The sequence below is a fragment of the Mugil cephalus genome, chromosome 12 (genome assembly GCF_022458985.1).
Source record: "Mugil cephalus isolate CIBA_MC_2020 chromosome 12, CIBA_Mcephalus_1.1, whole genome shotgun sequence".
In the NCBI taxonomy this organism is placed as follows: Eukaryota; Metazoa; Chordata; class Actinopteri; order Mugiliformes; family Mugilidae; genus Mugil; species Mugil cephalus.
In genome coordinates this window covers 14,510,848-14,527,530 of record NC_061781.1, presented here as the reverse complement: position 1 = coordinate 14,527,530, position 16,683 = coordinate 14,510,848, and the positions used below count along the sequence as shown (strand labels likewise).

At 42.7% G+C, this 16,683-nt stretch overlaps 1 protein-coding gene across 1 annotated transcript; it reads right to left on the bottom strand.

Moving 5' to 3' along the window:
* Positions 1-12,395: 12,395 nt before the first annotated feature.
* Positions 12,396-16,271, bottom strand: cdca7a (cell division cycle associated 7a). Its single transcript, XM_047601751.1, has 10 exons — positions 16,173-16,271; positions 15,379-15,516; positions 15,145-15,267; positions 14,862-15,059; positions 14,693-14,773; positions 14,401-14,592; positions 14,160-14,288; positions 13,899-14,048; positions 13,683-13,819; positions 12,396-13,592 (listed from the first exon to the last, which is right to left on the bottom strand). Exons 1-10 carry the CDS (start codon positions 16,269-16,271, stop codon positions 13,559-13,561), a joined length of 1,281 nt encoding a protein of 426 aa, XP_047457707.1. The 3' UTR covers positions 12,396-13,558.
* Positions 16,272-16,683: the final 412 nt, after the last annotated feature.

The window sequence follows — 16,683 nt, the reverse complement described above, 5'->3', positions numbered from 1 at the left end:
GACTAATTCTATGAAGGGCAGGAAGCTCTGTCATCAGTCAGCCCTGAACAGATTAGCATCTATTATGAATGAGGGACGAGCACCCTGGTGAAACCAAGTGTGTCCGAGAGACAAACTTAATAACTCCTGCGATGGGACAAACTTCCCATCCCTCCACCCCCACCTCCTCCCCAGCAGCACACGTATATCCACCAACACGAATATCCTTCTCCCTCTTCCGTGCTCTCATCAGTCTGCGCTCCCCACATCCTGCAGGTTTATTGTGTGCAGGTAGCAGCATGCCACTGCAACGGAGAGACTCGCCCCTCTGTCCATCACCCTGACAGCTGTGGAAATACATTCGCCATGCTGCATTAAGGAGTGTCCACAGCGTTTAATACCACACTTAAACACAAAAGGAGTCCGGGGGGCACCTTCTTCCACGCCTATTTTCCACATCTTTGTTCCAAAATTTGCAGCTTTTAAAGGAAATGCCACACAATTTTCACCTCGCAGTGTTTAGTTTCAGCAGCTTGTGAATATCGCAGCGAAGTGCAGAGATGTAGAACTTTTGGAGATAAAATAAAAATGCGCAAAAAAATGATGCCACATCTCTGCTTTTTCTTGCAAGAACAACACAATCGAGGCCAATTAGACGCGAGCGCGGAGCCGTTGTGACAAGCAAAGGTCCCGGTATCAGGGGGGACATGTGTGGGCGGGGTGGACCTGTCAGCGCTACATTGAGGGAGATAACAATAAATAGCTAATAATGACACTTAATGAGCTTGATTAAGTTGATTTGTTATGGAAAAAGTGCAGGGAAATGGTGGAAGTAGGCGATGTGATGAGAGATGGATTTTAATAGATAGAGACGACTGTTGGGGCTTTGCAGCACAATGGGGCTGCAGAGGGAAAATAAAACGGGGCGCTGAATGGATTCTCGTGAGACGTGTTTGAGATAATTAGATAAATTTCACACTAACATACATCATTCACTCAAGGGCATGATGAACATGTTACGTTCTTCGCCGTACACAGGATTTCATACGTCGTGGAGAAAACGGCTGCACTGATTATTTTCAACTTACACATTTCCAACAAGTGCAATATGTTCATACAGTATATGAATGTCGTTAAATGCTATAATGGGAGCAGTAATGACTGCCAGATAATTATCCCTCCCACTCAGACTTGACGGCTGCTGAATTTCTTTCATTTCACCACATAATTGTCTGTGATTGAACTGGAGATTTCATATACTTCTCTGTTCTTTCAGGCTGAGTTGACTTTCCTCGGAGATAGTGGAGGTTATCGCGGGGGCCCTACAAGCCCCCCGAATTGCCCTGTAAACAACATGCAATAGTGAACAAAGTTTCCCTGGCTTTGAATGCGTGCCTCTCCCAATTTTCCCTCGAAAGCGACCGAAAGTCAGATGAAGGGAAGTTTAATTAAGTAAGAACCTGTTGAGGAAGATTTCCAATCATGGTCTTCAGAATGAGTGCATTCAGTGTATTCATCTCCAGGCGATATGCTGTCTCTTTATCCAAGTGTGCGCTGGAGTTCTCTAGAGGGACCCCAGTTAATTGAATACATTAAAGCAGAGCGCCGGAGGCTTTATTTATTTTTCTACTTTAGTCAGACTTGTTTAAAGGAGACCAACTGCTGATGTTTGGCCCCTTCTAGAGTTTAAATGGTCTCTACACTGGGAGTGGCGTGCAGGAGTAGCGGTTTGAGAAGAGATTTGATGTAATCCGCAGCCTTCTTTATTCACCACGAACCCCTGAGTGAGCCTAGTTTATGCATTTGGCAGCCATTCAAATTTTGCATCTTGGCCCCAGGCCTGAGTCCCATTATGCGTCTATAGGACTCAATACATATGAAGGTTTTATTTCGTAGCCTTTAAAGTGAGTCTACTGCTCCTGCTGCATTCTTTCTCCCTTGTAACTTTTACAAGTTGCCCCACACTCGTCTTCCTAACATGCGCCAGCTTGACACCGTTTCTGGACTTTTAACTTTTCTACCTTGTGCTTCTTTCGTGCATAAACCAGCTTCACGCATGTGAGGGCATCTATGGCGTTTCTTTGTGCATGTGACTGTAATGCAAATTGCAAATGTGCCTTTTGGACATATTTTGGGATTTTGTGTGAAAAAAGTTGTCTCTCCTTTGTATGTAGAAATGTGCAATGTTGCAGCAGGAGACCTAATGTCGCCTTTTGTTTAGCAGTTTTCTGTAAATAAGACATCTGTAAAGTGAGCTTATCCTAGAAAACGTCATTTCAGTACTTAACGTTGCTCCATCTGAAGACTAGAGAGATCCGACTCTGACTGTATTAAGGGCTTGTGGTGTCAGATCAAATGCGGTGTAAGAGGCCGTGAATATGAGGCTTTGAATCTCAGCTTACACAGTAAAGACATGATCCTGAACCTTGATGGGTCAGAGGCAGTTCAGAAATGACAGAGCTGATTCTTTAACAAGCAGCTTGATAGTGGACCTCCGGGTATTAACATCATGTGATGTGTGAAATTCAGACAGTGGCTTTCTCCCGAGAGGCCACCGAGATCAGATCCCCGGCCGATACTCATTAGTCAACACGCTCTTCACCTCCGTCGTCGCATTTATCACGACGACACAGAAATCTCCCTTGCACAAGCACATTATATGCTCATTAATAACCCGGTACAGCATTCATCTTGCAGGGAGAAAATTAATTTCCCTGCTCTTGTGCACTTGTTCATTTTAATGTCAATTGTCAAAAAGCTTTTTCTTTGTTTTGCTAAGGCGGATTTGCAGTTTCCATTCAATCATAGTTGAAAGGGTAATGGGGCAAATTTTTATTTTTGCATTGTTAATCTGGCTTTCTGTTGAGAAAATGTTGTGAAAGGTTAAAACGTTCTTTCTTTTTTTTTTTTTTGGTGCCACAAATATGGATTTTCAACAGAAGGTGGTTTTTAAATGCCTATTTGTTGTCAGGGAAGTTCTTTGAATTATCCACAGTTTAATCAGAATATGTAAAACACAGCTGAATCCTGGGATGCCTCTTTAATGAAAAGGACCAGAGTGAGAGAACAAGGTGATTAAGAGCGACTGTGCCGGACATTTATAGAGCAGGACTGCACATAATGAATAAAGATTCATGCTTTAGTCCCAAATTTAAATTTTTGCACAAAATGTGCCTGATGTAGGCAGCTTTTAATCACCTTACTGACAGGAGTAACTGCTTTCATTTAACCTTGACTGAAGATCATGAATTCTAAAGCATTTAATTGGATACATCATTTAACAGAATGAACAGAGCAAATTTTCACCAATTCAAAGGCTCAGATTGACAGACAGTGGCAGTAAGACCCACCACAATTAAAGCTGATCTGTATTCACTGGCCCTGTCACCCATCGCCATTAGTGATGTGACTGTTTGATCATCTCTGCAGAGAAACTTTGCTGAACTTCACCTTGTTTTGAAAGGACTAGACGTTGAATGAAAGACGAGGTTTGAGGAGGGGAATGGAGCTCTGGAGGATAGTGAACCACACACACACACACACACACACACATACACCAACCTATACGTCTGGGACCAAAGCTCCCTCTGATGCACCTCCGGTTTAACAGCAGCAACCGTCCTGAAAATGGACATGACAGGACAAAAGAAAACAGTGAAAGTCTCGCGCCATTATGTTTATTATCTCCATCAGTGGCCTAATTGAAATGTTTCAAAATCAGAAAATAACAATGCCATCTTTTTGAGACATTGGAAGTAATGGCTTTGTCTCGTCGCTCTCTGCAGACAATTGCCCCAGTGATGTGAAAAACTGTGTCAAGTGGTACACAGTGAAATGTGCGGCAGACACTTAATTGTTTTCCTGCCTTTGACTTTAGAGAGAACAAATTCAATCTGCGTGCCAGACATTTCCTCTGTGACTAAGCCTAACCAGCCAAAGCATGTTTGGTTAAGCAACCAGCCCCAGGGTTAAATTTCAGATTTTGCAATTACAGTTTTTTTTTTTTTTTTTTTTGTAATCCACAAAATACATTGTGTTATTTAAATGAACATAGCTCTGGGATGTTTCTGTTAACCAGATCCAATATAGTGGTTCTCAAAGTGAGGTCTGGGGAGCCCTGTGGGTCCTCTGGAGTGCCCTGGGGGTTCCCAAGAAGAAAAAAAAAGAAAAATGAACCGTAGATTAATTTCACTCTATTTCAACTCATAATTTCATACGAGGAGAGTAGATTGTCTGTTTTTTGGGTCATCAATAAGACATCTCTATACCGACTGTGGAATGATGCGGGCGGCGTGGACGTCTGAGCCGAACACATCTGTATTTGCAGCATGAAAGCATACTATAGGAGGCATGAGATGCATCCTCGTCTCAAGAGGCTTTACTGAAGCAACAAAACAAATTAAGTGAATGTTGAATCTGCATAACATCAGAGCGACAGCTAAAAACGCTCCTCAGACCAAACACTTCATTCTGTCCTCCTGGGAAAAAAAAAAAAAAAAAATCTCAAAGATTTTACAACTGGGATGACAGACACCAGCTTGTTCCAGCTGGAGTTGATCAGCGCTGACATTTTGGAGGAGAAGAAAGGCATGTTAAAGGAAATGCAGATTAGGGAGACCAAATCAAATCCACTCAAGTGTTGTTCATTCTGCCCTGCCACAATACAAACCATGTGTGCTGCTTTTAAGTGGTGAAAATAATCTTAAGATTACAGAGTGGTCTCTGGTGCTAATTGTCTAAGAGCTGTTTTTCTTTTGCTCCCATTAATTCTTGCTTTAAGAGCTCGCCCCGAATGTTTTTACTGGATTTTGTCAACTGTTAGCTTTGGAGATATTATTTGATGGCAAACGTAATGAGGGAATCATCATTTCAACATGTGCGGAGAAACGGATCTCACAAGTGTTCTCCGGGACAGCTGTCGTAACTGATTTGAAATGTTAAGAAGTTTAGGCCGCCTTCAAAGGAGGAGCACTTAGCGGCTGCTCGCCGTTGTGTGTTGTTCTCATGCTCGGTGCGAGGGAACAGTCTGACAGCAGGCCGGAAGCATGAACAACTTCACAGCTTCGCGTCGCACGTTGCTCCGAGTCGCCATTTTATGGCCTTTTGGTCCTTAAAATGTCATTTTCCTTGCAAACAAACCTGCACAGTATAATACTATCAAAGTCAACCTCTGCTCTGCTTTTACCTGGATGTTTGACATTAACAGAGCAGAGCTGTGCTTTAAACTGGAAGGCTGTTTTCACATTCCTCTGTTGAAAGACTTCCCCGTGCTTCTGTGTACAGTGCGATCAGTATGTATTACGAGGCAATGCAACTTGCCTGGAAGCAAACCATGGTCACATTTGCAGGTGTGAGGTGAAAAACTTAAACGCTCCCGTGCACACTGAGTGAGAATGGACTTTTTTTTTTTGGTCCATTTTAAGCCTCTCAACAAAGTACTTTCACATTTCTGTGCAATCATCATCTGACCTGAATAATTGTTTTTCCGTGGCATAAAAAAGAAAAACTTCTTCAGCGGATGTTTCTCACCTGCAGCTCTCGTTAAAAAAAAAAAAATGTTCAAGAGTTCTGCATCCGGCGTTGATTTTCTCAACGCGCAACACACACGTTCATGTCGTTGCTGAATAGATCGATCACTTAAAAAAAGAAAAAGAAAAAAAAACAAAAAAAAACGAAGGGGTGCGGGGCAAAAGCGAACCAGCATCATACATTTATTCCTCTTTACCTCCCGGCGCCCTCCCTTTTTGCTGGACCTGCAGTCCGATGGAGGCCGTCACTTGTCTGGAGTTAATGGTGACACAGGGCATAGCAGCATGCAGGTAATAGGTGCTTTCATGACTGATTGATATTGTTGGGTTTAAGGCTATAATATTAAACAAATGGTCCATTCTAAAGGGCCCACTGGGAATTTTTCCTTTTTTTTTTTTTTTTGAAATTCCTCATGTTGGGGAGAAAAAGCAACTACCGAAGCGCTTAGCAACCACAGAGAAGCAAGAAAATACAGTAGCTCTCTGAGAATGAGCGCGTGTCTAATTATCGTGCTGGATTTTAACCAGTAGCTGGTGAAGTTGGAACACAGCGGTAATGACACTCAGATACAGTAATAAAACTCATCAGCTTCTAGAAACCAGCGTTTGCACATGTTTTCTATCTGTAATCACTTTCTGGTAGCTACTGATGGTTGGAGTGCAAAGTTTTCCTCTATATGCTTTTATTTTATTTTATTTGTCTAATGTAAAGCAACCTCTGTGAGTGAATACAGATTGATCTGAGGTTATGTATATTTCATGTGTTACTGATTTGTTTTGACAGCGTTACTCGGTGTATCCACTCCACTGAAAGTCATCCCAGGCTTGTCCATTTTCCCGTAGCCTGGATTCATGGCCAGCAATGAATTCTCCGTCGAAGGCTCTGAAGGAGAGAGTTAATGAAGTAAAAATTAATGAAGCACGTGAGCACCACCATCTCAAGGCTGTAAGCCCCTCCATGCCCCATTTATAATGTATGATCTCAATAAAATCAATCCAATGTACCAGTTCTTACTTAGGGTAAGAATAGATTTACAGATTACAGCCCTGTGTTCCCCTGGTCATAATTACCACCTCCACCGCCATCTCCTCCTACAGAGCTGCTGGACACCTCTGGAAATCGTAATGTGAAGTTTCACAACGCCGTGCACAGACAATGTCATCGCCCTCGTGTCAGAATATGCACATGTGTGATGGAGCCGTCTCCCCGAGCTCTTCCTTAAAAGATGTCCTGCCCCACACGATCCGAGCGCGTCGCAGCGTATTTGTGTGCCGCGTCGTTTTTAATTTGATTAAATAAGAGGATATGTGAGGTAAAGCTCTGATAGCCTTTTTTCACTTTCTCCTCCGAGAGACTTGTTGAAAAGTTGAGGCAAGAGAAAGTGCGCCAAGTTACCTGTATTAGAGCTCCCCCTTCAGGTGTCGCGGGGAACTGTGTGACTTGTTTCTCCTGATGAAGAGCTGCAGCTTTACATGACAGCATAATCCACAGATCGATTTATTTTGGAATCTCTTGGTAAGGGGGTTAGAGGGTTATTTAAATGTGTTTTTTTCTGAGTGCTGCACAAAAGAAAAAAATATGTTTTTTTATATTTTATAAATCTCATAGCCGTGTGTTTGTTTGTGAAATATGCAAACCATTCGACATGCATGCTGTGCATTTGCTCATTTATTTACGCATTATAATTTGCATGATTTTCTTTTCCTCTGTCTTTGCGGGTTTGCCCGTTGTCCTGGGGCTGAAGTTGCAAACTTGAGTGTAATTTAAAGCATTAACATTCACATTTACGGGCTTGCACATTTTTTGACATGCAAGAACGGATAAGCAGCAGATTTTGTTTTAGATAAACCCAGACAGCCTTTGGACGTGTACGTGAAAAACTGAATTGTCAAGTTCAGCTGCCTGATGTGCCTACCCCTCCACCTCCATGAACAATTCTGTATTTATAATGTCATCTTATCACGCTCCCCTTGAAGGCAGCAGCAAGTGCACTTATGCCTTCCTTTGTTAGGGTGAGTTGGCAATTTCCTGTGAGATGGAGCAACTGCAGGCAGCCCTTTTCTTTGATAATGTCCCTGACACCTGGACCAAACTGCTGTTTCCATCACTTTCCAGGCTGGAACAGGAGAAAAGGAACATGTCATAAGCCTCCTGCCACCCAGAGTCACTCACTATGCATTTAACAGCACTCTCCTCACTATACTTTATAGGATGTGGAGGTCAGAGCCAGTGGGAGATTCTTGTGTGGAAAGTCTTCTTGCTGAGCCGCATGAAAAAGTAGCAACAGTCACAGTAACTCGTCCTTTCTTTCATCTCGGTGTTTTGTCTGATTTTTTTTATTATCGGAAACATTTGCTAATGACGGTGGATTAATTCCCAGTAATAGCTTTACGTGGTGTACCCCGGTGCACCGTGTTACATTCGTACCATGTAAAGCTGGTTATTAAGCAGCAAGCCTGAAAGGGTGTTTATTACAGAGGCCTGACAGATTGATCCTAAATTATAATTAATCAGTTGATTTTGACCCACAGATTGTGATTGTGCCCTGTGAGTTTCATTTATTCAGCTTTTCTTCTGGCTCTGCTACAATCACCGTAGACCTGCAGGACTCTCGAGCAAATTAACAGTCTTCACGCTACCCTGCAGCCATAATGAAAATATCAGTCAATCAAAACCCATATTATGCTGTGAAATCCTACCACATATCTCCAGACATGCATACAAATAGAAGCCGCGGAATAGCGGTTTCGGCTTCATAGCTGGCAGTGTATCAGTGAAACAGTATTTAAAAAAAGAAGAAGAAAAAAAAAGCCTCACTCAAATGCTCCTGAGCCTTGAGACTTTCTGCTGTTGTCATGGAGTATAAGTGATGATTTTGGGCATTAAGATGCTTTGGGGGAATCCAGCCTTAATTCCTGGAGGTGGGAGAGAGCAGAGCACGCGGGGATGTGGAGCCCATCTGCGACCTGTCTGCAGGTCCGGTGATGTATAGCTGTGGGCTGGACGGCCACAGTCAGGGCTGCGTGTTGCTGCTCACTGTGCCATGGCACTCAGGGCACTTCAACCCCCAGTCCCTCCTTACAGGTACCCCGCAGCCCGCCACCGTGCGCAACTCATTTACTGCTACACTGGTTTTCATAATTAGCGCCGCAAGGCCTCATTAAATCTGCTCTAATGAATAAATATTGTATTTCATAGCCTGATTACCAGATCAGCTCAATGCTTGAGCGTTGTAAACAATTACTTCCCTAAATATTCATCACCCCAAAGTGGATGATCATTGGTATTTAATACAGGACTAGTATTTTCAAGTGCATCTTTATTATACTAATAATAGTTTTTGAAATGTTCCTTTTGGAGGGAAAATTTGGGGAGATGGAGGAGATGTTTGGACGGTCTACGTGTGGCAATGTAGCCTTAAAAAGTATGAGGAGAAATAATAATTAATAAACACTAGAGACGGATTTAATTAGGATTCGGATTCAGCTACACATTTTATTATACAAACATCAGCGATATTGATCTTGTTGGGATCACAGAGGGAAAAATACGAAGCTCCTTTTTCTCTGAAAACAGGAAAATGCATGTCCATCTATGTGACTTTGTTTTCATGGTAATTCCCTTCTTCATTTAATTCTGACACGTGGAATTTAACTATAAAATATACTTGCTTCCTTTTTATTCTGTATAGACTTCTCACCCAATTAGTGTCACGTGAAGAGATTTTCTTTTGGTATTGACACATTTAGTCCTCAGAAATGACCATGGATTGAAGCATAGACATGACCTATGTGCTTAATATAAAGTTCTGTTATCATGTGTTTAGTATGTATGTGGGAGGAATGTATTGTCGACCAGTTTCCTATTGATCCACTCAGAACAGTCCCCAATTTGCTCATAGCGTGCAGTCAATAGATCTCATTCTCAATTTCTATAACCCAGAACCTTCTTGCTGTGAGGCACCAGTACTGCATATCTTGCATGTGTAGTATATTATCTTCTTGTTTTTCTCTTCTGTCCCTTTCCTGTGTTTGGGGGTTGTGAAGTGTGTATAAAGTTTAAAGGTCAAAAGGTCATTTACCAGATGCCAGCTCGTAAAACTAACCAGGACATAAGACATAAAGTTTTGTTTGTGTATGGGGGTTCTCGGGGATGACGATCCTATATACAGTAAGGTGACTGTGGGAGCTGAACGAGAGAGGGGATTCGACGATTGGCCAGAAGCTCTCTCAGATTCGGCAAGAGTTTGACATTGTTCTTTCTTATAAATAAACCTTTTTAAATGCAAGATAAGACTTGTCAGCGGTGATCACTTCTTTCTTCAGCACATCAATATACAACACATGATTGCATAGTAAAATAAGCCATTTGTGGTATGCTGTGTCTACACATGTAAACAACTATAATGTGGATTACATGTGTGTACAGTACTGTGTGCAAGATTTAGGCAGGTGTAAAAAAAAAAGTGCTGTAAGTTCAGAATGCTTTAAAAAAAAAGTGATAATAGTTTATTTTCATCAGCTAACGAACTTCAGCGAATGAACAGAAGAGAAATCAAATCGATATTTGGTGTGAGCACCCTTTTCCTTCAAGACAGCATAAGTTCTTCTAGGTACTTGCACACATTTCTTTTGAATGAATTCAGCTGGTAGGTTGGTCCAAACATCTTGGAGAAATAACCACAGATCTTCTGTGGATGTAGACTTCCTCAAATCCCTCTGTCTCTTCATGTAATCCCAGACACACTCAATGATCACAGCTCTGTGGGGACTTGTTTTTCTTCATGCTGAAGGATATCATCCTCCTCCCTGGTGGTATTGCATGATGGATAAGCATCTCCCTGCATTTCTCACCATTAATTCTGACCAAATCCCCCAACTCCATTTGCAGATATGCAGCTCCAAACTCGCAAGGAACCTCCACCATGCTTCGCTGTTGCCTGCAGACACTCATTATTGTAGCGCTCTCCAGGCCTTCGACTCATCAGTCCAGAGCACCTGGTGCCATTTTTTCCGTTCCCCAGTTCCTATGTTTTCATGCATAGTTGAGAGGGTTGGACTTATTTCCATGTCAGATGGATTTTTGTCTGCAACTCTTCCATGAAGACCACTTCTGGCCAGACAGTAGATGGGTGTACCTGGGTTCTACTGGGTCCTACTGGTTTCTGCCAGGTCTGAGCTGATGGAACTGCTGGATCTTCAGATTTTGAAGGGAAATAATCTTGATCTTCATCTGCTGCACTAAGTTTCCTTGGCCGACTACTGCGTCTACGATCCTACAAAATCCCTGACTCTGTGCAAGTGTACCTATAAGGACTGATACTGGTTAGTAACACCACATATTAATGTGATTTAGATTTCTGATTTGTTCACTCACTTTGCATCTTGAAAACTGATAAAAAATAAACAATCATTATTTAGATTTTTGAAAGCCTAACACTTTTGCACAGTCCTGAGATCATTCAGTAATAAACAGGTGTGTTCTCACTGCCTTCATGAACCCCAGTGGATCTATTTGCTTAGAGAAGTGTTGCTGTTGCCTCCGTTTCCTCAAAAGATCTGTACAGCATTTATAGATCTGATAATCGATCAGACTGTCTTATTATATGATGTGATGTCTTGTGTGTCATTCCCAACAAGGAGGAGCAAAGGATTCGTGTAGACAACTTTCGATCTTAGCTGGGGTTGTGTCTGTCTCTGCATGCTTGTGCAGGCTGCAGCTTTGCTGTAGGATCAGCCCATCCCACTGGAAATGTTCTGCATCAATTGTGCGATTATGGCTAATATGCTGAGTTCTGATCTCTTGTTTATATTCCTACTCAACAGAAGGCGGGAAGCAGAGCAAAGAGGACGGGGGCTGAAAAGAGAGAAAGGACAGATGAGCTAAGGAGGCAACAGCAAAGGTAACGATGATGAGAATAAAAGTCGTCCGGCTACAACCTGACTTCTCACCTCCCTACAGCACAGATGTCATGTGTCTGCAGTTACATTATGGAAATAAAAAAATGCCAAGAGGGGAAACAGATTGAAACTTTGCTCTTTTACCCATTAGCATGAACATAAATCCTCTCAGATGTACTGTTAAGTGCATACACTGATCAGGCATAACATTAGAGACATGGGCCTTCTGTGGTATCAGGTAACAGGATGTTGTTAGCGGAGGGTGTTTGGGTCCTTTGTGTTGTAACCTACCTACTGTTTAGTTCTGGAAACTACTGTTTAAAAAACTTCTAAAATATTATGCTGCAGTGATGGCTTTAAGATTCATGTACCAATTCAACATCCTCCTTTGATTTTTGTACCAAAACGATTTACAGAATATAGAAAAATTATCAGTGATCGCTACAGTCAATTGTTTTAGTCCTTTATCCCACCGGAACGTTTAATACATGTGCTCCATTATTAGTCTTGGTTTCAGCCTTGTGCTGGAACATAATGAATTCATTTTGAATTATGAAACAGCAGCGTGCAGACTATGTGCTTTCCTCACACTCGAAAGGATCGATTAATGCATTTTTTTTTTTTTATTTCTATTTTGATTTGTGCAGCGCCTGTAATGCAGCACAGTGATGTAGTAAATGGTGATTATCTGACCCATTCAAGCTTGCGCAGGCAGCTGAGTGACAACCCAGCCCTCCTCACAGTGCAGCGTTGGTGACAGCCCCGTAGGATAGTGTCAGCTTTGTTGGGAGTTTTTACTCTGTGGAGGAATGTAAACGAACAGCAAGCCTCGACTGTACCTAGCTAACATTAATGGAAAAGATAAAACCTTGTTCCTTCACATCTTCAGTCACCACAACCATTCAGGATTTCCCCTCCGTGCCTCGATCACTGTAATTACAGCTGCCACTGTTCTGGATGGAGTGATGGTCAAAGAAAACATGGTTCTGCAGTGATTAACGCTTTAATGAAAGTGTACAGTTAACCCGGTGAGCACAAAGCCAGCGTCACCATTACACAGATTTCCCCTCAACGGCGACCGTTGAGAGCGCAGAGCTGGATAAACACAAGCGGCGTTGAGATAACCACCACCTGCCTTTACCGCAAAGAAGAAAGCTCAGCTGTTGATTATTTAGAAACAGTATCATATAATCAGAGGATTTCCTGCCGCGGGTCAAATGAAGAACATTTCAAAGATGAACGGCACAAAGGTTAATTCCATGTCATTTCGCGTGGAGTATCACACTCCTGAACAGAAAACGCAGGCCATAACTCTATTGCCACTTCAGTGGCACCTTCAACCATTCCTACTTAACAGCGTAAGGCAGAAAATGAGCCAAAGAGACTGGAGCAGAGCGAGAATGTGCTTTAACAGGAGAAAATGATTTACAGGTATGAGACTCCCATTAGAGTGTGCTAATTGTTTCCACACCATTAGTGACAGTTATCTAATGAAGGATATTTAACCAGGAGCTGTAGTATATCACAGTTCCTCTCTCGGTATAGGAGCGGGGAGGCAGTGGACCTCGGTCAATGCCCTTTCCACCTGCACCCACCACGCTCACGTTAGGCAGCGAGCCATTTCTACAGGACATCCCAAGAAAAGCTTTTTTTTTTTTGTTTTTTAAAAAACAACTTGTAAAAACACAAGCACACTGTACATTTGCAACTACAAAAATTCAGCCCAAGGAAGCCAATTCTTAACCAAGTGGGCAGTGTAAAATCAATACATTTAAAACAATGTATAACAGTAGTTCATATAAACAATTATTTTGGCGGGAGGATGCAGCTATAACGTACTCACTGCATATAACGTACACCTTAGGATCTAAGGAGTCGTCTTAACAGTTTAGATTGATCCACCTTAGTTTAAAACATAACAGTGGTAAGAAAGACTTTCATCTTTTGAGAACAGGTCATATGCTTTAGAACATGAGAACGGGTTTTAAAATGGAGCGTAATGGCTCCGGGTGTCAGTCAAGGCTCAGTTTCATGAACAGGAACACTGAGCTAAAAGGCCACTGAACAATATTTCAGATGTGCATGTATAAAAAAATTTTTTAAAAATGAAGATCATCAGCCAGGCTTCAGGAGCAGCAGCCTCTTCTTCTTCACGCCTTGTCCTCTTCCATTTCCTTTTTTAAGCTGCACATAAGAAAACGAGATGTTAACAAACTGTTTAAGTTGACTACTACATTGAAACTGAAAATGAATTTCAAAATAAAAACCACTCACTTTTTCAGGTAGGCGTGCACATTGTCGTAGCCGTGGTATTTGGCCAGGTAAACCAGCACGCCCGTGGCACAGCGGCCTTCCCGGGCCCGACAGAAGCTGCAGTTACAGATCCCTCTGCATGGCGGGCAGAGCCACTCCTACCAGCGACAATGAAATGAGTCACACTTGTCCTACGGCACGAAATGACAACACGACGCGGTGCGTTTAGATACTCACCGGATTCAGCAGAGCATCTCGGACCTCTTCCCCGTAGCGGTTACGGAGACACGGGCCACAGAACTGACCCCTCGTGCCGACGCACTCCGGACTACGACAGTTGGTCTTGGTGTCGATCGTCTTCTGGCGGCACTGGTGACAAGTGGATCCCTGCAAATAAGCAAAAAAATAAATAAATAAATAAATATTCAAGTTAGAGCCGTACAAGTGAAGAGGCAGCTGCCTGAATGTTTTCTGCAACACAGTGAACAAGACACCTACAGAGGAGCTGCTGTAGACTTTATCCCGCACAGTGTGGCAGATGTTCTGCAGCTCCAACTCCGTGATGTCCTCCACAGGACGCACTACATGAGGGATGGCCTTGGCACCGTGGAACGAACGGCGGCGGGGCTGCACATGAAACGAGCGCAGTTAATTAGAGCACGATAAATATGATAAAAGGTTGACGCATTAAAATAGAAAAAAAAATAAATTAAAAATGAGACGCTCCGATTTGACTTACAGGCTCATCGTCTTCCTCGTAGTAGCGGCTTTTGCGAACCAGGCTGAACTTATCCTCGGGTTCTTCCTCTGGAGCCGGGCTCGGGGGTCCGTCCACCAGAGTGCGGGACCTCGTGTGGGGTCTTGACAAACGCTGTGGGTTTCTTCTGCAAACTCTTGGGGTTTTCGGGGACCGGCGAGGCGTCTGTCGGGGCTGAAAACGCGCACGGTCGAAATTAGCACATCAGGACGGACATGTGAGGCGGTGAACGCGAAAACAACAGATTTATTCGTTCATGCTCAGGTTATAATACCGTGGTTGAAGCCGACATTGCCATCCGTCTTCCTGGGAAGAGTCCAGGCACTTTGTTTAGCTCTGCCATGAGCTTTGCAAGCTGAAAATAAATAAGACGTATAAATGAATGAATAGATATGTATATAATATAAACATTTTTGAGTTAATGCGGGTTAAACAGATCGTACCATTTCCTTGTTCTCCTTAATATTCAAGGCTCTCTTGCTCATGAAGTCCTCCTCCTCCTCATCAGAGTTGTGCCCTTCAGGCTGAGGCAGAGGTTCTGACGCAGGCCTCTTCCTGCCAACCTTCTTGTTGGGGAACGGCATAGCAATCTTCAGGAGGTTGGGCCTACGGCCACGTCTTGGAGACTCTGCGTCTACTTTCTGCAAGAAAATAAAAATTTACAGTCAGACGTTTTTTACGATAAAGTCAATACACACTGCGACTGCGCTTTTCCCAAAAACGTACCATGGCTTTTATCCGGCAGCTGATCACATTCTCCTCAAACCCGCCGCACGTGTCCTCCTCCGAGGAAGCCCCGAAATTTTTTGGTTTCTCCAACGTCCTCCTCGTCTGTCTCAAGTTACTCCTCTAAAAACAAAAAAACAAAAAAAAAAGACACAAGCATTAGTTGCACAGATCCTCCACAGTCGGAGTCTCTTGGTAGGATAACAGCTGTGATCAAACAGCTTTATTCGTTACCGTATTTGCAAAGCCTCCATCGGAGCCAAAGCTGTCGCAGCTGTCATCGGAGGAGGAGGACGACGTCTCCATGGGAACCAGAGGGACGCTGCGGAAGCTCCTCAAACCCATCCTGGTGGACGGAGGCGGGGGAGTTTTCTGAAAAGGACAACAGGTACGTTTACAAAAATATTAGTGTAAGGAAGGAAAGGGGTGAAGGTTGTTTTTTCTCTGTACCCAGTAAAACTTTAATGTGGATTCTGGATGTTGGCATCAAACTGACAGGGGAGGAGTTAAACATGATATCAAAAAAATGTTAAAAAAGAGTTCAGGTTAGGACAGGCCGATAGATAGATACTTGATTCATATTTATGAGAAATTCACGCCATCACTGAAGCGTGAAACCAACAAAAAACATAAGAATCAAACACTACACTACTACTCTTTTGCATAAAACTACTTAAACGTATTTGTGAGTCAAAGTTAATGTTTTGCTGGTTGGGTGCAGTCTTGAGGCACACCTCTGTGCACCAATCTACCAATGCAGGTAACTGGGCCAGTTTCATGTTAAAATGTTACTTCTATTAAAATATTACGGTTTCATATTAAAATATCGTCTGCAAACAGACACAAATGTATGGCTTCGAGTACAACTTGGTCAGTATTATTTGCTTGCTACCTTTAAACGGTAACAAAAGTTGTAAAAGTGGTCATAACTAGATGTTTACTATTTAAAAAAAAAACAAATAAACAAACAACAGCGCTGGTCGTGGGGTCAATTTAAATGGAAAACGTGGAGGAGTTGTGATTCTTACCTTGGGCATTTTATCCTCAGAAGTAGTCACACACCGAGAAGCAGCTCCGACGTGAACAAAGCACGAGCTGCTGCTGCGCGCGGACCACACTCCCTTCATTTCCCGCGCCACCGGAAAGTCCTGGAAGCTGCATAAAATACAAGCAGATACTAAGCGAAAACAGTGGCTTCGCTACAACAGAAATCAAGGCAAACTGAGAACCAAAACGAATTTTATTGTGTTATTGATGCAACACGTTTCTCTGAACTAGTGAATCCTTTGAAAACCAATTAATCTTGAGACATTCATGTCATGTACCTTCCATGTACTTCACCCTGGCGCGAATTTTTTTTACTAATCGATTTGCATACAAGGCGGGTAAAATCTTCAGTCCTTTCCAACTTGGCAACTATAGTAGATTTCAGGATTTTGCATTAAGATTAATGATTAGCTTCCGCATTGTATTCATCAGTAGACTAAATAAAACGTATGAAACCCTGGTCATGCATATAACGGAGGTGCTTACCTAATA

Bases quoted from the DNA above. Each gene is read 5' to 3' on its own strand.
- cdca7a (XM_047601751.1), bottom strand. From the start codon at position 16,271: ATGAAGGGAGTGTGGTCCGCGCGCAGCAGCAGCTCGTGCTTTGTTCAC. The intron at 13,820-13,898 runs GTGAGTATCTAA...TGTCGCTGGTAG, and splicing joins GAGATGCTCTGCTGAATCCG to GAGTGGCTCTGCCCGCCATG. The intron at 13,593-13,682 runs GTGAGTGGTTTT...TCTTATGTGCAG, and splicing joins GTGCACGCCTACCTGAAAAA to CTTAAAAAAGGAAATGGAAG.